The sequence below is a fragment of the Podarcis liolepis genome, assembly GCF_965112155.1.
Source record: "Podarcis liolepis genome assembly, chromosome: 8".
Taxonomy (NCBI): domain Eukaryota; kingdom Metazoa; phylum Chordata; class Lepidosauria; order Squamata; family Lacertidae; genus Podarcis; species Podarcis liolepis.
In genome coordinates, this window is record NC_139560.1 from 68882950 (window position 1) to 68907898 (window position 24949).

At 46.0% G+C, this 24949-nt stretch overlaps 1 protein-coding gene across 2 annotated transcripts in view; it reads left to right on the forward strand.

The window, feature by feature from the left end:
• DROSHA (drosha ribonuclease III) overlaps positions 1–24949 on the forward strand; it is a 79043-nt gene that overhangs the window by 45956 nt on the left and 8138 nt on the right. For both annotated transcript variants that reach the window (XM_083519043.1, XM_083519044.1), the window contains exons 23-29: positions 4201–4271; positions 6614–6658; positions 9245–9402; positions 11209–11314; positions 16856–16997; positions 20541–20623; positions 21108–21211. In XM_083519043.1, coding sequence (XP_083375169.1) covers positions 4201–4271; positions 6614–6658; positions 9245–9402; positions 11209–11314; positions 16856–16997; positions 20541–20623; positions 21108–21211 — 709 coding nt within the window. The remainder of the gene's footprint in view (positions 1–4200; positions 4272–6613; positions 6659–9244; positions 9403–11208; positions 11315–16855; positions 16998–20540; positions 20624–21107; positions 21212–24949) is intronic.

Below are 24949 nucleotides of genomic sequence, written 5' to 3' on the forward strand. Positions count from 1 at the left end.
TGAGATTCCTCCACTGCAGCGGGTTGGGCTAGATGACCTACGGGGTCCCTTCCAATTCCACAATTCTGTAATTCAGCGAGAATCAAAGGTATTGAAGATTAGAGAAAGAGAGTCGGCAGCAGGCGAGGAAAAAGAAGCAGGGCATCTAAGTGGAGATTGAAAGGGAGAAAGCCGAATTGTGCCATTTTTTTTTAAAAAACAAACAGAAGTACAAGTATAGAAGAAACAGACAAATGGGAGGGGAGAAATAAAAACCCTATCATATCCGCTGCTGAAAACCAATTGGTTAAGCCGAGTGGGGAAATGAAGAAGGAATTGGATGAAGGAACCACAGGAGTAGCATCATCTAATGGGGAAATCCATGTTTCAATAAGAGCAAAACAAGAAAAACGATCAGAGATAGCAAAATCATTAAGTACGACAGCTTTATTAACTGCCGGGCGACGGTTTAATAAAGTGCAAGGAAGGAAAGACTGCCACACAAGGAGGGGGAGGTAGATTAGCATTGCAGCGTTGTCGAGAAATGGGAGGACCCTGGTCACCAACAAAGGAAAGGAGAAACGGAATGGATTAATTACTCCTAAAATAGTGGAAAGGGGGGGTGAACACGCCGGGATTCGAAAGCAGTCAGAATAATGAAGGGAGTGGGGTGAGGGTGGAGAAATGCTAATTGATAAATGGCGAATGCTAATTTATATTTATTATATATAGTGGTGTCCCGCAAGACGAATGCCTCGCAAGACGAAAAACTCGCTAGACGAAAGGGTTTTGCGGTTTTTGAGCTGCTTCGCAAGACGAATTTCCCTATGGGCTTGCTTCGCAACGTCTTCGAAAACGTCTTGCGTTTTTTGCAAGTTTGTTTCCTTTTTCTTAACACCGTTAATACAGTTGCGACTTGACTTCGAGGAGCAACTCATAGAAGTGTGGTAGCCTTTTTTGAGGTTTTTGGTGATTTTTGAAGCTTTTCCAAAACTTTTCCGACACCGTGCTTCGCAAGACGAAAAATTGGCTAGACGAAAAAACTCGCGGAACGAATTAATTTCGTCTTGCGAGGCACCACTGTATATGTTTTATTTATTTATTAACATTCTTATGTTACATCGGTAAGCATTATCATATTACATCACAAGGCTTATTATAATATAATTTTCAGCATGTATACAAAGCTAAAGAAAAGAAACAAGGACAAAAAACTATTCCAAAATCATATACGTACCAACACTTTGGACTTCCTGTCTATCCCGTTGTATATTCCTTTTTTACAAATGAATGTACTCTTATTATTGTATATTTCGAATGCCAATTGATAAATGATACTTTGCCTTGCTGCCTTCCTAAAGGGGCTCGTTGTGTCTGATGATGACATCTATGATGGTGTTCTCCAAGGAGGTGTACAATTTTTAAATTTCATGTTATATTTATTCATTGAATATATATACCGCCCAATAACCAGAGGTCTCAGGGCGGTTCACAGAATAAAATCAAGATGTAAAACTGCAAAATGCGTACAGTGGTACCTCGGGTTAAGTACTTAATTCGTTCCAGAGGTCCGTACTTAACCTGAAACAGTTCTTAACCTGAAGCACCACTTTAGCTAATGGGGCCTCCTGCTGCTGCTGCGCCGCCAGAGCACGATTTCTGTTCTCATCCTGAAGCAAAGTTCTTAACCTGAAGCACTATTTCTGGGTTAGCGGAGTCTGTAACCTGAAGCGTATGTAACCTGAAGCGTATATAACCTGAGGTATCGCTGTAATCACAATTAAAACAACAACCCGATAGCCCTCCCCCCTCAAAAAAGCCACATAGAATGTCAACCAAAGGCCTGGCACCTAAAGGTATATAATGAAGGCGCCAGGCAAACTTCCCTGGGGAGAGTATTCCACAGGCAGGGAGCCACTGCAGAGAAGGCCCTGTCTCATGTTGCCACCCTCTTCTGGACCTCTCAAGGAGGAGGCACATGAAGAAGGGCCTCAGAAGATGATCTCAGGGTCTGGGTAGGTTCCCATCAGCCCCAACCAAGGTAGCCCAATGGTCAGGTATGATGTGAGTTGTAGCCCAATGACGTCCAGAGGGCACCCCATCGGCTACCCGCGCGCCTGCTGCTGTACCCCCACTCTGTCTTGGAAGAGGCTGTCCCCATCACACCTTGCCCTTGCAAGTAATAATGGCAGCGGCAGCTGGACCCACTTGGACCTGGTCTTCTGGTCTTGGCCTCCTAGTTTGATGCTCTATGGACCTCTTGTTAGTCTAAATCAATCATTCAATCTTTATTACGGTCCAGAGACCCAACAAATTGTTACAAAGCAATGCACAATTCAGACAGCCTACCTCCAGGTTAAACATGCATTTTGTTCAGATTTAAAGATAGGGATCATTGGTTCTTGCAGCCACCAATAAAAACTTGGCCACTGCTAATGTTCTAGCATTTGTCCGGTCTTCCAATAGGAACCTGACATAGTGAGCCTCTGATTTTCCCGGGAAAGGTACCAGCAAGGGTAATATCAGTCTAAATCCCTTTGTTCCTCAAGGGGACGGGTAGTCAGCAGGGAGAGGAGATAGAGGGAATTGGCGGAAAAGGGAGGCGAGGAGAAAGAGGGGTGGAAAAGAAAAGAAAACTCGCAAGCGATGGGATGACGCAGAACAGAACCGCCTGAATCTCATCCTTATGCATTTTGCCTTGCCTTGGAAAACAGATTCTAGCTCTTTGGGTTGTGCCTTGGGCTGTATTGCGTTTCATCAGATCAAGATAAGGGGGTTGTGGGTGGGGGAAGCTGTGCTTTCCAGCTCTGCTTCGCTTCTTACACACGCTTTGATGTTCAGCGTTTAAAAAAATAAAGGGGGTGGGAGGGGGGAGCGGTACAATTCCAGCGCTTTTGGGACAAGGAAGGGTAGGGCCGTCTCCTAGGAGCTAGCTGCCATTTATTTGGCAAAGGGAAGCCAGGGCATCGTGTGTATGTGTGTGTGTGTGTGTGTGTGTGTGTGTGTGTGGTTTGTTAATTTTAATTTTGGTCATTGTATGCATCATGAGCCTAGGACTTGCCGATCAGAAGGTCGGCGGTTTGAATCCCTGTGATGGGGTGAGCTCCCGTTGCTCAGTCCCTGCTCCTGCCAACCTAGCAGTTCGAAAGCACGTCAAAGTGCAAGTAGATAAATAGGTACCGCTCTGGCGGGAAGGTAAACGGCGTTTCTGTGCGCTGCTCTGGTTCGCCAGAAGCGACTTAGTCATGCTGGCCACATGACCCGAAAGCTGTACGCCGGCTCCCTCGGCCAATAAAGCGAGATGAGCGCTGCAATCCCAGAGTCGGCCACGACTGTACCTAATGGTCAGGGGTCCCTTTACCTTTACCTATACATCATGCTACGTGGGGCTGTGGTGGAGCGTCGGCCCCAAGCAAAGGGAAGCTTGCATTTCGTTTGGCATTTGTAGGGGTCGTCGCAAAGCAGCAGACTTTCACAAACCAGGACTGAATAATAAGGAAGTGCCACTCAAGTACAGTGGTACCTCAGGTTACATACGCTTCAGGTTACAGACTCCACTAACCCAGAAATAGTACCTCAGGTTAACAACTTTGCTTCAGGATGAGAAAAGAAATCGCGTGGCGGCAGCGGGAGGCCCCATTAGCTAAAGTGGTGTTTCAGGTTAAGAACAGTTTCAGGTTAAGAATGGACCTCTGGAACGAATTAAGTACTTAACCCGAGGTACCACTGTACGTTCTTATGTGTGTGTCTGGGTCTAAATCCCTTTGTTTCTTAAGGGGGACGGTTCGTTAGCAGGGAGGTGAGATACAGGGAACAGCGGATAGGGATGAGATAGAGAGGATCGGCTAAAAATGGTTAGTCTTTGGTTATTTTTTGAGCTGTTTAAATATTCCCTTTGCAGCAGGTATGAAGAACCTTTTTTTCTTTTGAGGGGTAATCCATTGGGGGTAATTCTGTCAGGGTTTGTCTGATGACTATAGACAAGGCTCAAGCCAGCAGTGGATCCTGCCAGAGAGAAAGAAAAAAAAGATCCTCTCTCTATACCTCTGGGTATAGGGCGGTATATAAATTCAAGAAACAATAATTATAATCTCATTCTGTCCTCCTGCTCTCACCAGAACATCTAGGCATTTTCTTTCTTCCTGGCTCAGGCTCACAGCTTGCGTTACCGGCAGTCCCTTGAATGTTAATGCGCATCTTACGGCAAATTTTGTCACGCAGGGGCGGTTTACTTGGAGGGCAGCCTGGAGGAAGCCAAACAGCTCTTCGGACGCTTGCTTTTCAACGGCAAGGTATGACTTTATCCATAGCCTCGTTGCGCCTTCCGACACGCTTCTTGCTTACAGAATCAATTTGAGTTATGCTGTGGTTCATTAAAGGGAGTGTTTCAAAGGAAAACGGGAAGGCTTCCTGCTTTTCAGAACGTTCTGCCTTTATATAGCAGCAGCATTTTTTTTTATTGTCCTTAAGTGTGCTCTGCTGCAAAACAGGGATGCGCAGGGTGGTTTTCAGAAGCAGCGCAGGGAGTGTTTGTCCCTTCTCTCCCCCCCCCCATGCGCTGCTTTTATTTTATAATCCCTCTTTCCCCCACTTGACGCAGCAAACACCCATTCAGTCATTCGTTCAATTGGTTAGAGCAGGGTTTCCTGAACTCGGGTCTCCAGCTGCTGTTGGACTACAATTCCCATTATCCTTAGCTCCCAGGGATGGTGGGAGTTGTAGTCCCAAAACAACTGGGAAGCCAAGTTTGGAAAACCCTGAAGAGTATTTAAATGCCACCCTATAATGGAGTTGGGACGCAGGTGGCGCTGTGGGCTAAACCACAGAGCCTAAGACTTGCCGATCAGAAGGTCGGCGGTTCGAATCCCCGCAACAGGTGAGCTCCCGTTGTTCAGTCCCTGCTCCTGCCAACCTAGCAGTTTGAAAGCACGTCAAAGTGCAAGTAGATAAATAGGTACCACTCCGGTGGGAAGGTAAACGGCGTTTCTGTGCGCAGCTCTGGTTTGCCAGAAGCGGCTTAGTCATGCTGGCCACATGACCTGGAAGCTGTACGCCGACTCCCTTGGCCAATAAAGCAAGATGAGCGCCGCAACCCCAGAGTTGGCCACGACTGGACCTAATGGTCAGGGGTCCCTTTACCTTTACTTATAATGGAGTTATCACCGGGGGGGGGGATCAGAACCAGAAATAAAGCTATTTAATATTCAGCGACAATAAAAAGCAACATAAATACAGCATAGGAACCCGTGTTGCAGAGGCTAAAAACAGGCTAAAGGGCTTGGGAGAATAAAAAGGCCTTTGTGTGGCACCCGATGACACCAAGGCAGGCACAAGGTGAGCGTCTCTGGGAAAGACATTCCACAGCTGGGGAGCCAACACTGAAAAAGGCCCTGCCCTCCCCTAACTCAGTGGGAATGCTCAGAGAAAGGGTTCCAGAGAAGATCTAAAATTCCAAACAGATCTATTCTGGTCCCAAACTGTGAAGGACCTTAAAGGTCATTTGGTGTAGAAAGTGTCTAGGATTGGGGGAAGTCGAGGAGGTGAAAGTTATTGTAAGTGAAAAGCAAAAGGCATGGAGAAGGAGATGGATCAGTTGAGGCAAGACTCTTCAGGTAACCGGCCTTCCTGGGCTTCCTCAACACATGCATACAGTTCTTCTCCTTTACCCCAGTGGTGTAGCATGGGTTGCCAGAGCCCAGGGGATCGGAGGGAGGTAAATGGACAGAGCACGCATGCGCCACCCAAGAGATCGCAGGCACGAATATAAGAAAAGAAGAGTTGTTCAGTTGCCTGGAGAGGACACTTCCTGGTTCACATGCAGAAGATGTTTCCAGCAGATCCCAGTGTTGGAAGCACACAGCTGTATTGAGGCAGCACCGGGTGTTGAAATTTGGTGCCCCCTAACAATTTTGTTCTCAAAATTTGTGTTCTCGAAGCTACTAACATGAGTTTGACCAAACTGCGGGAGGCAGTGGAAGACAGGAGTGCCTGGAGTGCTCTGGTCCATGGGGTCATGAAGAGTCGGACACGACTAAACAACTAAAAAAAAATTCACCACTGCTCTACCCTGGCTCTGATCCTGCCAGGGCTCACAGCTTCTGCTGTTCACTGACTCAGCTGCCTGCATCCCAGCCCTGAAACATAAGTGTTAAGATGTAATTGGTTTTCTGCATGCATCTGCCTTCGAGTATAATAGAATCCTACTGTATTATGTGGTCATATTCTTTGGGTTTGTGTTGAGTTTTCCCCTCCCTTTCAGATGTAAGATGTCCCTTTCAGGCTGGGGTTCTTATCCTCTTATCCTTTTTACTAAACTTTTAAGCAAAAAAAAAAAAAAAAGGGGGGGAGAAGGGGAGAAGGTAACCTGTTACATAGTTCAAGAATTGTGTGTGTGTTCGTTTTCTCCTTCCACCTAATGGATATGCACTAAATGGATGCGCTACAGGCAGTTTGAGCAGAGAGTGCCCGCTTTCAAAAAAATTAGCTTGCCGGCACTATTGAAATCGCAAAAAAAAAAAAGCAGAGTCAGCATCTGAACCCATTTCAGTACTTCGCAGAATGACATTTTATTTAGCAATGTGGAATTTGTTAAACGGCTCCCGTGAGCTTTAAAAGCGTCTCTCGATGTTTGCAGGACCTGCGGGAAGTATGGCTTAATTATCCGCTGCACCCTCTGCAAGTAAGTGTCTCCCTTTTCCGTAAGGAATTTCAGAGTGCTTTTCTTCTTCATCTCCCCCCCCCGCCCCCCGTTCCCAAGGATGCCTTTTTAGCTGTATTCAGCTGCGCTGACATCTCTGAACGGCTAGCAGGCACATGGCCTTTGTGAATTTCTTTTGTGGCTAATAACTGTCGAGAGCTCGGGCTCGAGGGGGGGGGCAGGGACTTCAGAGTGCCTCAGGCAACCGGCAGGCAGTAATTTGGCAGGTGGGTGGCAGACACAGGACAGGTGAGCGGCAGATTTATAGTCTGGTGGCAAAAGGGGGGGGGGAATAACCAGACCGTCTTCCTTGCTAGAAAATCTCCCCAAGTGGAAGAGTACAACAAAAATGGGAGCATTTTTAGCAGACAGCATCACGTGGTCGGCTTCTTACGTCCTTATTCCTCTCAGCATCAGGGCCATTCTGGGCTGTGGAGTGACTCTCCCAGGTGAACCTGGGATCCAGTACTCTCCCTGGACAGCAGCCCTAGTAGTGAATGATCCACAGGGATTCCTAGTTTGAAGTCATCCTTGCTTTGGACAGTAAGCTTCCTGGGAAGAATGCCGATCAGACCCCAAATTCTGGTCATTTCGAAGAAGTTGTGGGGGGAATGGAGGAAAATAGTTTTCTTCTTCTCTCTGAAATTGCATTCCACTTTCCAAAGCTAGCTGGTCTCCAGGGGAGGGACGTATTTTGATTTCCCCCCCAACGTTGGAACATTGGCCTTACGTTGTAAATATGTGTAAATATGATTTTCCTGATATGCTGTGGCTTGATTCAGAACTTACACAAAAGAACCGGTTTCCCAGTTCATATTTTTATAGAATACTTGCGGCCTTTTCAGAAACACCCCCCCTCAAAAAAAAACAAACCCTGTGTTTGCAAACAAGGCTTTGTGGCTTTTTTGTACAAGTGTTGAAATTAAAGTTGTGAAATTAAAAAAAGAAAAAAAAGAATGCCTATTCATTGAGCATAATGGCAAGGGTGACATCATCTCAAATTTAACAACACCGTTAACTAATGCATCTGATGTTTATATTTTTATATTTTTTATATAAACCCCTTCACATACTGTATTTTTTACTCTATAAGACTCACTTTTTCCCTCCTAAAAAGTAAGGGGAAATGTGTGTGAGTCTTAAGGAGTGAATGCAGGCTGCACAGCTATCACAGAAGCCAGAACAGCAAGAGGGATTGCTGCTTTCACTGCGCAGCGATCCCTCTTGCTGTTCTGGCTTCTGAGATTCAGAATATTTTTTTTCTTGTTTTCCTCCTCCAAAAACTAGGTGCGTCTTGTGGTCTGGTGCGTCTTATAGAGCAAAAAATATGGTATGTTATGGAGGTCGCCAGGAAATCTCTAAGCCCTGGCAGTGGCCTCTCTTCCTCCAACTCCAAATAGTATTAGAAACGAATAGTACTTTCAGTATTTTTGTGAGAATGAGTGGCATGAAAATGCACCGTAAGTGATTCATGCTGAAATCCCACCGTTCAAAACTACTTGTGTAGGTGGTCCACATATGACTTTATCAGTGTTGTGAAAGGGCCACAAAGAAGTTGAAATCCTCTACCTTTTCCCGTTGCGAAAACTCAATCTAAATGATGGCTGAAAGAATTCTCTGTACTCGGGATCCACCCATAGAAAAGCTACTTCTCAGCAAACGGGGACAAAAATGTTAATTATGCTCCTGCAAAACCCCAAAGTATGAGCATTGTATTATCATTTAGCAAGCATTCCTGCTAGCTTCTCGCTGAAATAATTTAATTTGAAAATACTAAATTAGAGAAAGAAGGGGGAGGAGTTGATAGTGAAATACTGAAGTTACTTGCTATACACACATACACAGGCGTACCGTGGAAGTCGAACGGAATCCGTTGCGGAAGTCCATTCGACTTCCTAAACGTTCGGAAACCAAAGGGCGGCTTCTGATTGGCTGCAGGAAGCTCGGACGTTGGGCTTCCGAAAATGGTTTGAAAACCGGAACACTCACTTCTGGGTTTCGGTCGTTCGGGAGCCGATTTGTTCGGGAGCCAAGGCATTTGAGATCCAAGGTATGACTGTATATAAAAGAAACATTTGCATCAAGACTTTTTGTTTAAAAAATTATTATTTATGTTTATATCCTTCTAATCCTCAGCATACAATTGCTGTCAGGACAGTGGGACAACAGAAAATATGAATAGGGCCAGTTTCTTAAAATAAAAAAATCACTAAAATAGCAAAAGGTGTAGTCAATCCACTGAGAAAAGCTAATAAAAAATAGCATTGTTGAATGTATGCAGGAAAGGCCAGAGAGCTCAAAGGCCCCAGTGACGTTGATCTTTTTGCTTCAGAGTTATCTGCTGCCTTTCAACCTGTTAAAAAATAAAATTGTGGTCCAGGCTTTATTAAGGTAATGTTCAGTAGCCACTGAAAATCTGCTTTGTTGTGTTTCGGCCCCATTTCTTCTCGGTCATATGCAAAGTAAAAATCACAGTGTTCATTATTTTGTTAGCTCCAGCTTCCTAAATTGGGCCTTAAATCTTTCTTCTAAGTTCACGCTGTTCTCTGCGTTCATATTTCTTTACAGCTGCAAGAGTCCAATACTGACCGACAGCTGATTGAGACATCTCCTGTGCTCCAGAAATTGACCGAGTTCGAGGAAGCCATCGGAGTAATTTTCACTCACGTTCGGCTTCTGGCCCGGGCTTTCACTTTGAGAACTGTCGGATTTAACCACCTGACCCTGTGAGTTTGTTGGGCGTTTCTTTCTCTCTCTCTCTCCCCCCCCCCCAGTAAAGTTTATGATTATTTCATTTTAGAACGTACCGTATTTACATGAATCTAATGCGCCATCAAATCTTAAGGGCAACCTCAAATTTCAAAACCTTGAAACCCCAGAAAAGTATTGATTGGCGCCATCAAATCTCATGCACGCTCTAATTTCTGCGGTGTAATTTGCCCCCCCCAAAAGGTGCGCATTGCACCCGAATAAATACGGTGTATGAAACAGAGAGAACAGTTACAGCAACCAGCAAAAATTAAAATACAGAAAACTAAACTGTAAAATAGGCCTGGAGACAGTGGCGTAGCGTGGGGGGTGCAGGGGGGGCCGCACCGGGCGCAACATCTGGGGGGTTAGGGTTAGGGGGCGCAAATCCACGGGTTAGGGGGTGCAAATTACTTGCCTTGCCCCGGGTGCTGACAACCCACGCTACGCCACTGCCTGGAAAATGCATTGCAAAGTTTTAAAATGGATCTCAGGCATTCTCTTCCGAACAGGCAGCTTTGTCCGGTTTGCCAGCTATGGATGCTCCTGGATAGGGATCGCCAGACCACGGTAGACCAACATCGTGACTGGACTCTTTACAGCTACAAGAGTCCAATACTGACCGACAGCTGATTGAGACATCTCCTGTGCTCCAGAAATTGACCTGTGACACATTCTGTGACTGGATAGCTGTAACACGCTGCCCAGAAGCGCTGCCCAGAAGCGCAGAACAAGGCGGTCAAACTCCCGAGGAAGGAGCTGTGCCAGCAAATGGACCAGTTCTCTCTCTTCCCTCAAGTCTTCATCCTTGTCACCCTCTATGAGTTGGGGGGTGGCTTCCTGAAGTGGGGAGACTCCAGTTTTTGTGGAGACGGGAAGGTCAGAGATCTAATAAAATGCGAGGGAAACCACTATGAGACCCTCACAAGTAATGTTGGGCGATAGGAATGGTGATCTACGAGGACAAAAATATTGTAGAAATACAGTATGGGGACACATGCGGTTCTTTTTATAGGTAATGTATATATAATATAATTATACAGTCGTACCTTGGATCCCGAACGCCTTGCGAGTTGAACGTTTTGGCTCCCTAACGCCACAAACCCAGAAGTGAGTGTTCCGGTTGTGAACGTTCTTCGGAACCCGAACATCTGATGTGGCTTCTGTGGCTTCCGATTGGCTGCAGGTGCTTCCTGCAGCCAATCGGAAGTTGCGCCCCAGTTTCCGAACGTTTTGGAAGTCAAACAGACTTCTGGAAGGGATTCCATTCGACCTCCAAGGTACGACTGTGATATTATTCTAATATTATTATTAGGATATTATTAAATGTAATATAATTATAATAATTATGTATACTTTTATATATTGTACATTATAAATATTTTTTTTGCATTTTCAAATTTTATATCACAAATTAAACATTTTTTATTTTACCATACATTTATTGACTTCCCTCCCCTTCCAACGTTCATTTCACTTTCCCACCATTCCTGCATATTTTGATATATCCATCTAGTTCTGTTCTCCTATCTTCAATACTTATTATACTGTCAATTTTACTTTAACACTGCCAGTGTTTTCAACTGTACACAATTGTTTCCCATATGCTCGACAAAAAATTCCCACTCCTCTTTAAATGCCTTGCGCAGGAGCCATGCTAAATCGTTCCAATTTTAGCTTATGTGCCGCCAAAGCGAGCCCAACACACATGTAGTTCTATAGCGAGGAAAGGCTTGTTTTTCTATCTTTTCAACTTTATTGATTTCTACCTCTTTCTGTTTCAGGGGCCACAATCAGAGGATGGAATTCTTGGGAGATTCCATAATGCAGCTAGTGGCCACGGAATATTTATTCATACATTTCCCCGATCATCATGAAGGCCACCTAACGGTGAGATTGCCACCTGTCACTCTTCTCCGGGAGCAGAACTTGACAAGTCAGAGGGGACAGGAGAGACAGAGGGCAGGGGGAAAAAGAGAAGGAATTGCAGAAGCAGCGAGTGATTTATTCTGGGCTTAATGAAGATCCACAACCTCAGCGCGCAGCCTGCTCTTAATAAGGTTCTGTTAATTTGAAGATGTGAATCCAGCCGCGATCAACGAAGTTTTGATTCTTGCCACCCAGGCATGATATCTTCTCTCCTTTAAAGCAGGTCAATAGCTTTAATAACCGCCGCGATTAACTTGTTCCACCTCAAAACTACAAGTAGCGCTTGTTTCATTAGCAAGCACTTGGGGTAGACAGATGCTATGAACATGGGGTCTGTAGGAATGCTTTTGGGGGAGCAGTTTCAGGGCTAATAGGTATCTCAAAGCAACAAACAAATCAAGTTTGCCTTTCTTTTTAAGAATAGCTGCTTCGTTTCGGTAACACGCAAGTGTTGGGTGGTCTCTCGACTGTTCAACTAGACATTTATTGCAACTTGCTTACCTTGCCCCATAGAACTGAACAGGAGCCCTTTACAATCAATCCTTCTACCCTAGCCGAATACCTCCCACCATAGAAAGGCTTTCCTACTCATGCTTCTGCCCCCCCCCATCACACGTGGTCCCAGGGCACGGCATGATAAGCCGCTTAAAACCACGTCAAACCAATCTTCGAATAAGTACCATTGTTATTTGTTGTTGTTTAGTCGCTTAGTTGTGTCCGACTCTTCGTGACCTCATGGACCAGAGCACGCCAGGCATTCCTGTCTTCCACTGCCTCCCGCAGTTTGGTCAAACTCATGCTGGTAGCTTCGAGAACACTGTCCAACCATCTCGTCCTCTGTCGTTCCCTTCTCCTTGTGCCCTCCGTCTTTCCCAACACCAGGGTCTTTTCCAGGGAGTCTTCTCTTTTCATGAGGTGGCCAAAGTATTGGAGCCTCAGCTTCAGGATCTGTCCTTCCAGTGAGCACTCAGGGCTGATTTCCTTCAGAATGGATAGGTTTGATCTTCTTGCAGTCCATGGGACTCTCAAGAGTCTCCTCCACCACCATAATTCAAAAGCATCAATTCTTCGGCGATCAGCCTTCCTTATGGTCCAGCTCTCACTTCCATACATCACTACTGGGAAAACCATAGCTTTAACTATATGGACCTTTGTTGGCAAGGTGATGTGTCTGCTTTTTAAGATGCTGTCTAGGTTTGTCATTGCTTTTCTCCCAAGAAGCAGGTGTCTTTTAATTTTGTGGCTGCTGTCACCATCTGCAGTGATCATGGAGCCCAAGAAAGTAAAATCTTTCACTGCCTCCATTTCTTCCCCTTCTATTTGCCTGGAGGTGATGGGCCCAGTGGCCATGATCTTTGTTTTTTTGATGTTGAGCTTTAGACCATATTTTGCACTCTCCTCTTTCACCCTCATTAAAAGGTTCTTTGATTCCTCCTCACTTTCTGTCATCAAGGTTGTGTCATCTGCATATCTGAGGTTGTTGATATTTCTCCCGGCAATCTTAATTCCAGCTAGGGATTCATCCAGCTCAGCGAGGGCAAATCAAAGAGATAAGACGAAACACAGCTAACTACATCTCAGTGCTCAGTCTAGAAATGATATCATTCCGTCAGTGCCTGTGCATTGCCAGAAAGAAAAAGGTCGTCTGTGGTTGCAGCATTCAAAATTCGCCAGGCGCATTTTCACCTGGCTATCGGCCACTTGCGACCAAGCGAAGATGCCCGGGGGCCAGGAGGGCACTAGTCGCCTCCATCATCTGGAGATGCATGCCCTTGGATCTCGACTTTTTTCACACACTGATACCTCACCCTGTAGAATCCTATCGGTTATATGTTATCTGCGCAATCAGGATGAATTTAAGGAACCCAAAGATTGTCTTGGAAAACACGACTTTTGAGCTGCTTTGCCCCAAAATGGCAACCAGGCATTTTGTTTGGGCAACTGTAACCCCAGTTTAAGGAATCCTTTGGTGCCAAGCTTATACATCTGAGTTTCTGCATCGTTAGGGCGCCATTTTGATATACCCTAACTGGAGTGCGACTACAATCCAGGAAACTCGCTTTTATTTACATATAATGATCCTATATCATTCGCCTTTGTGCTAGCCAGAAGGAGAAGCCTCTCCTATAAATTTCTTTCCGAATGCAACCAAATCTTTTTTTTTAAGAGTTCTGCAGCACAAAGAAGATCCAGTTTTGACTTTATGCTGTCCATCCCTTCCAATCCCCCCTCTCCTTTGCTCTCTTCTGCATATTTCCACTTGGCCAGTAGCTCCGAGGAAGGCTAACCCCTGATTTCAAAGACCCGAGTGCTCTTTGAACTTGCTGCTGAAGTGGCAGGGCATTTTAATGTTTAACCAAAGTTACGTTTTAAGCAGCGAGCGCGTTTTCCCTCCACACCGCTTTCTCCCTCGGTCCCCTTCCTCTGCCTTCTGCCCGAGACCTTCTCTTAAGCATAATTTGAGCCTGTCTCCCTTCTGTCTTCTGATGAATAAATATGACATGTTAAATTTCCTTATCAGCGGGCCTGCCCCCTCTCCCGAGCTCCCTTTCATCTGATCAGACTGAAATAAGCTTTCAAAAGTTGCTTTTATGTTTCGGGCGCGCCTTAACGTTTCGTTTCGCGCCGCTCTCGTGCTCTGCCAGCCCCCGCCCGTATCGTTCCATCTTTCACAGAAATTTCACCTCAGCTGTTCACCCAGCCTTCGCATCCTATGCAAATTGCATTAGGTTCTGCTTTCCGAGCCACTGGTTTGCTGCGGACGTTGCCCCAACAATAAGTTGCGTGCTTGTTCTTTTGGAAAGTGGCTGCTGTTAATTAAAGCGCTGGGCTCCTCTCTTCCTGTCAACCGGCTCTCGATTCTCATAGTACTTAATTCTTCGTCGCCACAGGTGGCTGCATTTTTTGACAATTAACACTGCAGTCCTCCTGCGACGGACACATTGGGGACCAGCTCGCTTTGACCGGTGTGAGAGGATTATATGTTGCCAAGTCTATTTACGTTAAATTGGCTGAAGCCGTAGTAATATTCACGGATCCAGGATGAGAGCGATAAATCGACCGCCTGTTACCGCGGCTCTTGCAGCATCCTTTAGACAATTGGAGAGGATTATATGTAAGCAGCACCTTAGGCACCTCCATCATTAGCGAGTTACACAGGAGCTCTCTCTGCTTTGTATGCACAGTGGAAGCAAGAGCAAACTTCTGTCGGCAAGAGAAATTGAGCTTGGCATATTTTCTGCCCATTAGCTTGCTTCAACAGGAAGCTGGACACGAGTCGGGTGCTTCTGACCTAAGACAAATTGTAGTATAATCTTAGGATAAGCACAAACCGTGGCTTGCCAGTTTGGACCAAATGATAAACTACAGATTGCCTCAAGCTAGGAAAGGAGGGAGAGGATAGCTGTGTGCTCTGGTCAGGAAGGAGCACCCAACATTTCAGGGATGCGGGTGGCGCTGTCGTCTAAACCACTGAACCTCTTTGGCTTGCCGATCGGAAGGTCGGCGATTCAAATCCACACGACGGGGTGAGCTCCCGTTGCTCTGTCCCAGCTCCTGCCAACCTAGCAGTTCGAAAGCACACCAGTGCAAGTAGATAAATAGGTACCACTTCGGCAGGAAGGTAAATGGCATTTCCGTGTCCTCTGGCAGTCGTAATGGTGGACCGTTGTGCCAGAAGCGGTTTAGTCATTCTGGCCCATGACCTGGAAAGCTTTCTGCTGGCTCCCTTGGCCTGAAAGCAGAAATGAGTGCCGCACCCCATAGTCCAGAGGTCCTTTGCCTTTTTACCTTACACAACACGTTGGGTACCATTTATGTAACCCTAACCCATGTTTTGGTGTTACATCTGAACCACTTTGGTGTGTTTTGCATGCCTCTTTCTTATTAGTTTTTATTAAAGTTTTTGTGTGTGTTAGAAAGCAAACAGATCAAAAGGGAAAGGTACATCTATTGTCCTCACTTTCAATTCATAGTCATTTTCTCAGTTCGTTAGCATTTGGCGAGAGACACTTTTGTCATAGACATCTTTCTGAGACGCCTTCCGTCGCTCCTGCTCTGTAAGGGGAGCCGTAGAGTCACGAGAAGCTGCGTTAGGTCAAGCCAGGTCCATCCATCTCAGCATCGCCAACTTTGATTGGCGGCTTCAGTCTGTGTTTTCCGACATGGGATTTCCCAGCCCTAATGGGGACTGAACCTGGAACCTTCTGCACGCAAAGCATGCAGCTGTGTCTAAACCCCTCCTCCCCAAAATGAGGCGGTAGTGGATCACTTTTGGATCCCCACCCCACCGAACATCAATCTGGTTTCCATACAGCCCTCCCTCTAAGAAGCTCAGAACAACATGGTGGTCCCTCCTCTGTACTCCAGGTAGGCTGTACTGTGAGGTAGGCTATAATGCAATATATACCATGCAATTAATTGAACACTCAGATCACATTGGCTGTTCCCTCTCACCCATGTTCTTAGTCCTGTTCTAGTAGGTTCCTCACCAGGTGTCTTCTTTATATGGTGTCATCCTAAGTGCCCAGGTGAGAAACCTCTTTTGACACCCATCTACTATTCCCACCGAAAATGCCTTTGTTGAGCTCTTCCTCTGACTACTCAGCCACCCCAGGTTTCTTGAATAAGGGCTGCAGCAAGTCATGCTTACCTACTAATCTTGCCCGGTGCTCCAGTGATCTCCAGATTCTTGTAGCAGGACCCTTGTACCTACGGGACTGCCTCTCCCGGTATGCCCCACGGAGGACCTTAAGGTCCATAAATAGCAACACCCTAGAGGTCCCGGGCCCTAAGGAAGTTAGATTAGCCTCAACCAGAGCCAGGGCCTTTTCAACACTGGCTCCAGCCTGGTGGAACGCTCTGTCTCGTGAGACCAGGGCCCTGCGGGATCTGATTTCTTTCCACAGGGCCTGTAAGACAGAGTTGTTCTGCCTGGCCTTTGGCTTAGAATCAATTTGACTCCCTTCCCCTCTTTCTTTCTTTTTTTCCTTTCTCCTCCTGTGATGAGGCTGCATTTTAATGTTTTAATGTTGTATTTTAATCTTGCTTTTTTAAGTTACATTTCAATCAACTTGTTTTTATTATTGCTTGTTAGCTGCCCTGAGCCTGGTCTTGGCTGGGGAGGGCGGGGTATAAATAAAATTTATTATTATTATTACCAAAAAAGATTAGAGCAACATGGACCCCTTGCTCCCATTTGAAAGCAGCCAATTGATCGGCAGGAACTTGGCGCAGCCGGGAGGGGGAGAGAAGGAGAAACTATTCTCCTGCGTCACTTTGGGGCTGAGGGACCAAGCAGTTGACCACGTGAGTCATACAGATCAGCATCAGGAGAAGGTCCCTGGTATTAAGTGGTTAGCATGAGCGGCAACTTGGCGTAGGAACAAAATCTAGCAGAGGTCACTCGGTTTCTTCTGTTTTGCCAAGCAACGGCTGGGGAAATGGTTCCTCCCAAGAATTTTGGGGATGTTCTTACCTAAGCGCTCTCTGTTGTGTCGGTAGCTGTTGCGGAGCTCCCTGGTCAACAACAGAACGCAGGCCAAAGTCGCCGAAGAACTGGGCATGCAGGAGTTCGCCATTACAAACGACAAAACCAAGCGCCCCGTGGCCTTGCGGACGAAGACGCTGGCGGATCTTTTGGAATGTGAGTACCACCATCTTCTGTTTCCTCCCAAAGCAAATCAGGGGTGACGCTAAAGGGGACAGCAGATAGCAGAAGTGAGAAAGTCCTTAGGCAAGGTTCTGTGCCATAAGAGATACTGGGTTTTTTAAAAAAAACAAAGAAAACCCCAAAAAACACCAAGTGGGTTTGGTGGATTCTGGAATCCATCAAGAATGCACATGGCGTTAGTTCAAGGTGCAGCTTGGAGGGAGATTTTGTTTCTTTAAACTGTGGTTCTGTTGCATTTCTTTTGCGTTCCCCAAAAGGTATATTGAGCTGTGTGTGTCTATTGAGGTATTGGCGTGTATTTGTTCACTTACTTACATTTAATCAATTCATCAAGTTACGGCACCTGTTATTCAATGTTGGTGCCTACATTGGCTCCCAGTACATTTCCGAGCATAATTCAAAGTGTTGGTGCTGACCTTTAAAGCCCTAAATGGCCTCAGCCCAGTATACCTGAAGGAGCGTCTCCACCCCCATTGTTCAGCCCGGACACTGAGGTCCAGCTCCGAGGGCTTATGGCAGTTCCCTCACTGCGAGAAGTGAGATTACAGGGAACCAGGCAGAGGGCCTTCTAGGTAGTGGCGCCCACCCTATGGAACCCCCTCCCATCAGATGTCAAGGAAATAAACAACTATCTGACTTTTAGAAGACATCTGAAGGCAGCCCTGTTTATGGGGGTTTTAATGTTTGATGTTTGATTGTGTTTTTAATATTCTGTTGGGAGCCTCCCAGAGTGGCTGGGGAAACCCAGGCAGATGGGCGGGGTATAAATAATAATAATTATTATTATTATCATTATCTTTACTATTAACTTTGGCCATAGCAAACCGCATTGGGGAAGGGCTGTGCAGGAGTTTGCACCAGAGGGAAGGAGGATTGGAGAGAGGGAACATGTGATTCTGCCACCTTTTCTTGATCTCTTAAGATGGGCAACCAACATGGTGCTCCCCAGATGTTGCTGGACTACAATTCCCATTAGTCTTAGCCAGAATATCCAATGGTTGGGGCGCTGGAAGTTGTAGTTCAACACCTGGAGTGCAGGCACCATGTTGGGTTATCCCCATCTTAAAGAGATCATGAGCATTACATAGCATGCGGCGGAACAGCAAACATTCAGTAACACCTGCTTTTAGGTGCCCCTTTGCAAGTACAGAAATAAAGGGGAAATAGTTCTTTATTATTTTATTTTAAATACAGTCAATTTGCAGTTTCATAAATGGCATTGCTTCTGAAGGTACGGTAACGTAAACCCCCATAGTGAAGTTTAAATCCCCTTTCAGCTAATTTTTTTGAAAAGTTTATTTGTTTTTTTAAGGTTCTGCTTCCAGTGCAAGTGAAGTGGCAATAAATAACGGGCCAAGGAAGTTAATCTCTATCCAGAGCATTTTAATACATTTTGTGAGTTGAGCAGGTCCCGTGTCTCTTGCCAAATCCTTTTAGTAAATGGAAGTTGTTCACAAACAATCGTGATTGATATCCGAAGCACTGGGAGTGTATACTTTGCAGAGATTTATTTCTTAGAAGTTATAGTCTGCTGGCTAAACCACAGGATTTAGAAGTCCAGACTCTGTCCCCAGCTCTTCAGAATGCTTCATTAATTTGTCCAGATTTTGACAATTCAGTGACTCAGTTTTCAGCCCTTCTCAAGTAGAGGTTACAGGCAGAGCCCAGGATTTGCTCTTCAGTGTCCTTGTACTAGAGAAGGGATAGGCAACCTGGTGTCCTCCACATTTTATAGAATACAACACCAATCAGCTTCTGCCAGGATTAGCAATGGCCATGGATGATAGGTTTTATAGTCCAGCAACATCTGGGGGGACGACCAGATTGTCTATTATTATTATTATTATTATTATTAAACCAACTGTGGTGAACTGCATGAGGAAAGGAAGGAATTCTTAGAGGAGCAATTGCTTTTAAGGAGCAATTTGGATCTGTCCAGTTAAAGCATTTAGTGGGTCTGGGGTTGGGGAAGAGAGTGAATGGGGTTCTTAGGAAAATTCCTTCCAGTAGCACCTTAAAGACCAACTAAGTTAGTTCTTGGTATGAGTTTTCGTGTGCATGCACACTTCTTCAGATACACTGAAACAGAAGTTGCCAGATCCTTCTATATAGTGAGAAGGTGGGGAGGGGTATTAAATCATTAAATTTCTGGTGAAAGGTGTCCAGGGTCTGTTGACCATGTGTCCAGATGATAAAAATATCGTCAATGTATCGCAGGTACAAGAGAGGTTTGAGTGGGTAGGAGTTTAGGAGTTTAGAACAACGTTTCCTAAACGACCATCTGCTCAACTGTACGAAGGACGCCCATAGCGTAATGCAACTTTAAAGGGTCTTAAGGAGGGAGAGGACGCGGGTGGCGCTGTGGGTTAAACCACTGAGCCTAGGACTTGCCGATCAGAAGCTCGGCGGTTCGAATCCCCGCAACGGGGTGAGCTCCCTTTGCTGGGTCCCTGCTCCTGCCAACCTAGCAGTTTGAAAGCACGTCAAAGTGCAAGTAGATAAATAGGTACCACTCCAGTGGGAAGGTAAACAGCGTTTCCATGCGCTGCTCTGGTTCACCAGAAGCGGCTTAGTCATGCTGGCCACATGTACGCCAGAAGCTGTACGCCGGCTCCCTTGGCCAATAAAGCGAGATGAGCGCTGCAACCCCAGAGTCAGTCACGACGGGGCCTAATGGTCAGGGGTCCCTTTACCTTTTTTAGGAGGGAGAGGCTGTTGGGAATGTGACCTACTTCACATAACCAATTCCCGACTTAACAAGCCAGCATGTGGAGGGGGGTGCGTGCCGCTCTGAGCATCAGATGTGCTTATTTGTCGACCGCAGACTTGTTGATGTGGCCTCGTGCCTTCATCCCACATTAGATGGAAGCTGTATGTTGGCAGATTAGACATGCGGCAATGCAACACTGCTATGAGATTGCTCCACGGTGGCCAGCCCACACCTCCCACTTTGGAATTAAAAGCAAGAGACACTTTCGTGGAACTATAACCCTTAGGAACCTTTTCCCCAAAAGAGGTCAGTTGACCCTCGCAGCTGTTGAAGTGGCTAGAAGAATCACACCCTCTACAACATGACCTCCCTAAGCCTTTTATGTGCTTCTGGACTGGGCTGAGTTCCTTCCGCTCGCCCCAAAACATGCAATTTCACAGACTGAATCCCATTCCACCCGTGATATTTGATGATACAGACAACTGGTGGTCCAGCCCTCTGTTATTTCATTTTCTTTTCCCTTTTGGAGACTCTCACCTTTTGGGTGCCCTCTCTGCTTGGGGCCTTAACAGACCTCCTAACTCTTCGTTATGTTTTTCACCTTGTTCCCAAGGTGGTCAAAAACTGTGTTTGCCAAGTCACCTTTCCCCCCTTAAGATGCACTCAAGCAGCTGAGCAGCCCGGGTTCTTAGCTCAGAAATATTTGCCGTGAGAGACCTTGAGAACACCAGAGATTCTCTGCAAGTGTAAACTCTTTTTACCCAGCGAATAACATTACTCGCATATTTGGTTTTTCTCCCTTCCAGCCTTTATCGCTGCTCTGTACATAGACAAGGACTTGGAATACGTCCACACCTTCATGAATGTCTGCTTTTTCCCACGACTAAAGGTAGGACAGCTTGGAGTTTTGTACGTAACGCAGCAACAAATCTGGGTTTGCCACAGAGTCCCATCTTTATGATAATTAAAACCTTTGTTCTGTTGCATGCTCCTGCCAACCTAGCAGTTCGAAAGCACGTCAAAGTGCAAGTAGATAAATAGGTACCACTCCGGCGGGAAGGTAAACGGCGTTTCCGTGCACTGCTCTGGTTCGCCAGAAGTGGCTTAGTCATGCTGGCCACATGACCCGGAAGCTGTACGCCGGCTCCCTCGGCCAAGAAAGCGAGATGAACGCCACAACCCCAGAGTCGGACATGACTGGACCTAATGGTCAGGGGTCCCTTTACCTTTACCTTCTGTTGCATGCATGTACTTTGGTATAAACTTCAAAAAACAACAACATTAACTTGGGGCAAAACTCCTGTCTTTAACCCTGTTTCCAGCCTCTTCCTGCTCCTCTAATTGGAGCCTGCTGTTATTTCTCTGCATTATAGGAATTCATTTTAAACCAGGACTGGAACGATCCAAAATCCCAGCTCCAGCAATGCTGCTTAACTCTCCGAACAGAAGGGAAGGAGCCAGACATCCCTCTCTATAAGTAAGAAGCCTTTCTCCTTAGAACTTTGTGAGCCGATCTCTCATTTTCAGCACCACACTTGGCGTTTATTTTTGTCTCCATATCCATATGACTCGGATTAAGCACCCTCTGCCGTTTGTTTAAAGAAGGGATTAGTTTGCCGTTTCCCCTTTTCGATCTCGAACTCAGCTTCAAGCGCCACAAATGTAGTCATGAGAGCCGCTGCATGTGGAAGATGGGATGGCTCTAAATTCAGTGGATGGGTGATCATTTGATCCTCGCCGATAAGTTCGCATTCGCCCACCCACAGTGCCTCCCTTCGCACGTCAGGGAGTGGGAACTGCTGCTTTAAGCAGACTCTGTAACTCCTGCAAGTGTAACTCTCCAGAGTCATTTGGGATTGGTAGCAGAGTTGCTGCTTGTCTTCAAAAAGCATGATGTTTGATGGAGTGGGCAGACTTCAGGCTTGCAAGATCTGCTTTGTTGGGTGTTGTTTTTTTTAACTCAGTCCCTGAGATCCTCCAACTAGAAGTTGTGCAAAAGACATTTGTTGTTGTTTAGTCGTGTCCAACTCTTCGTGACCCCATGGACCAGAGCACGCCAGGCACTCCTGTCTTCCACTGCCTCCCGCAGTTTGGTCAGACTCATGCTGGTAGCTTCGTGAACACTGTCCAACCATCTCGTCCTCTGTCGTCCCCTTCTCCTTGTGCCTTCCATCTTTCCCAACATCAGGGTCTTCTCTTCTCATGAGGTGGCCAAAGTATTGGGGCCTCAGCTTCAGGATCTGTCCTTCCAGTGAGCACTCAGGACTGATTTCCTTCAGAATGGAGAGGTTTGATCTTCTTGCAGTCCATGGGACTCTCAAGAGTCTCCTCCAGCACCATAATTCAAAAGCATCAATTCCCTTATGAATACACAGTGGAAGTGAGGAAGAGGCTTAAGGATTTAGACATACACTTCATATTAAAGAATTTGGAGCCCAGGAATCTAGAGATAGCATATGTGTGTGTGAGAGAGAAGGAGATAATTATCATAGAATTGCAGAGTTGGAAGGGACCCTGCAAATCATCTAGTCCAGTGTTGGCCAAACTTGGCCCTCCAGCTGTTTTTGGACCACAACTACCATCATCCCTAGCTAAGAGGACCAGTGGTCAGGGATGATGGGAATTGTAGTCCCAAAACAGCTTGGCCAACACTGATCTAGTCCAATCCCCTGGAATACAGGAATATGCAGGAATCGAACCTGCAACTTTGGCATTATCAGCGCCACACTCCAGCTTAATGGAAGAAAGCACACAGGCCTTTCCAAAGATCCACTCACGGCCACCTCAATCTTTCTTCATTTTGGCAGCTTAATTTTGTGGGGTGCAGTGAGCTCTTTTGTTGCTGTTTGGTCGTTGGAAACGGCAGGGATCTCCAGATCTACCTTCTGCCTGCTCCTGGGGCAGAGTGCCCATTGCAGCGGGCAAGAGGAATATTCTGACGCAGGGCAAAGAGAGCCAGAGTGCAGCAGGTGTTCCAACTCTCGATGGACTCAGGGAACAGCGAAGAGGCAGTGCGAACCCTCCCCTTTTCCTTCTCGCTCTCCGTTTCTGCCGTTCTTGAGCTGAAGCAGGATGAGAATGGAGACGCTCCTGTTTGGCTGGCGTGTGATGCCAGAGCGTTTGCACAGAGGCAGGGAGGACGTGCTTGCCAGGGTGGGCCACTCAGTGACGCATTGCAACGTGCATATCCCTCACAGAAGGATCCCCACCAGAGAGGACCTGGGACTCCAGGGCCGGTGAGCTTTAGCCTTCACGGGCTTTAGCCTTGACTTCTTCCCACAGATGTGAATGATCTACAGTCCTTCACCAGGGGCCCAAAGCAGCCTTCCCAAAATCTGGTGTCCTCCAGACATTTTGGACCACAACCTGCATTAGCTCCAGGCAGCATGGCCTGTAGTCAGAGATGTAATCATTTACAGTGGTACCTCGGGTTACAGATGCTTCAGGTTACAGACACTTCAGGTTACAGACTCCGCTAACCCAGAAATAGTACCTCAGGTTAAGAACTTTGCTTCAGGATGAGAACAGAAATTGCACGGTTGCGGCGTGGCAGCAGCGGGAGGCCCCATTAGCTAAAGTGGTACCTCAGGTTAAGAACAGTTTTAGGTTAAGAACAGACCTCCGGAACAAATTAAGTTCCTAACCCGAGGTACCACTGCATATCTGGGGAGCCCCATCTTGGAGAAGGCTGGGGGGGGCGGAAGGAAGGGAGCCTTTAAGGACAGCACTAGAGTTTGCCCTAAGCTGCTCTGAGCCCCTGGTGACTCCTGCCTGTGTTGGTTAACAGAATGGATTACATTGGATAATGCAGACACCCTGGACCTAGAAGGCCACGATTTAAAATTTGGCTGGCATGCATGTCTGTGGTATGGGAAGGCGACAATTTACAAAAGTTTTACAAACCATATTCTAAGGAAGAATTTGTATGGAGTTTGGGAGAAATATACAAATCTGCTGGGAAGGGATGACACCTTTGTGGCTATCTCCTATTGAGGCTATTACAATAAAGAGCATTAATAAGGATAGACAGTGGACAACTTACAGGGAATTGCTATGCTTTACAGAGGAATTAATGGAAAGTGTAAGGAGCCATGTTACAGACTGGCTACAATATCATCAGTTACATGAAATGTTTAAAATAAACGGGGAAACTGGGGGTTTTTTTGGACCAAACTCACAATTTGAAAAAGAACTCTTAGAAAATAAAGAAAAACTTTTATCTAAAATGTTATTAGAATGGGAAACAAAAGACGAGCTTGTCAAAGTCTCCATGACACGCTGGGCAATAGATATAGGACACAATATAGATTTTAATCTCTGGGGGGGAAACGATCTGAAATTTTTACATCATGTTATTCCTTGAAGGAGAACTACCTGAAAATGATTTACAGATGGTCTCTAACTTCGAGTAGACTTGCTAAGATGTATAAGACTGAATCAGATAAGTGTTGGAGATGCAATGAGACCGGTGACTCCATCTTTTGACGATCCATCCATCCCGCCCTTTAAGTTGTACCATTTTCTCCTGGACTCTGTTTCGTGGCCACAGGAAAGGGACAGAAAATTGGGATCTGGCACGGATGGAAGGATTATTGTAAACTGTTTTAAAGTGAAGCTCAGTAATGAAACTTTGACATTCGAATGGTCTAGCGCCTCTCTTGCAACAGATCGTCTTGTTTCGTGGCGGGCGGAAAGAATGTATAGATCCATAGGCAATTTGGGATGGGCTGTTTGGTTGACTTGAAGCCACCATTTGTTTAGTTCCGCTGTAAAGCGTTTCCTAAATGTACCTTAACCGCTGATACTGTGTAGAACCAATACTCAGCGTGACATTGGAGATGGATCGGAGCGGGAGACGGGAAAGAGAAGCAAATTTATCGTTTGTCTGAGAACTCGTGTCTCATCTTAAAATGGCTGCAGATTTATATAAAACTCTTCGTCCAAAGGGAAAGCTGCCTGGTTAGTAGTGACAGATCCTGCAACTTTCCGTTACTGATGGGGCAATTTGCAGTAGTTGCCATTTAGAGCGACAGCATTTGTCACCGTACCTTATATTTCTATCCCGAAGATCTGAATTTGCCAAAAAGTGTAAATGCCTATAATTCTACACCAAGCGTACATAAATACTTCACTTTTAAAGCAATGACGTGTTTGCAGTGCCTTGTAAAATAATCCATAAAGTGCTGTTTGTCTGCAATCCCGTGATTAATCTTTG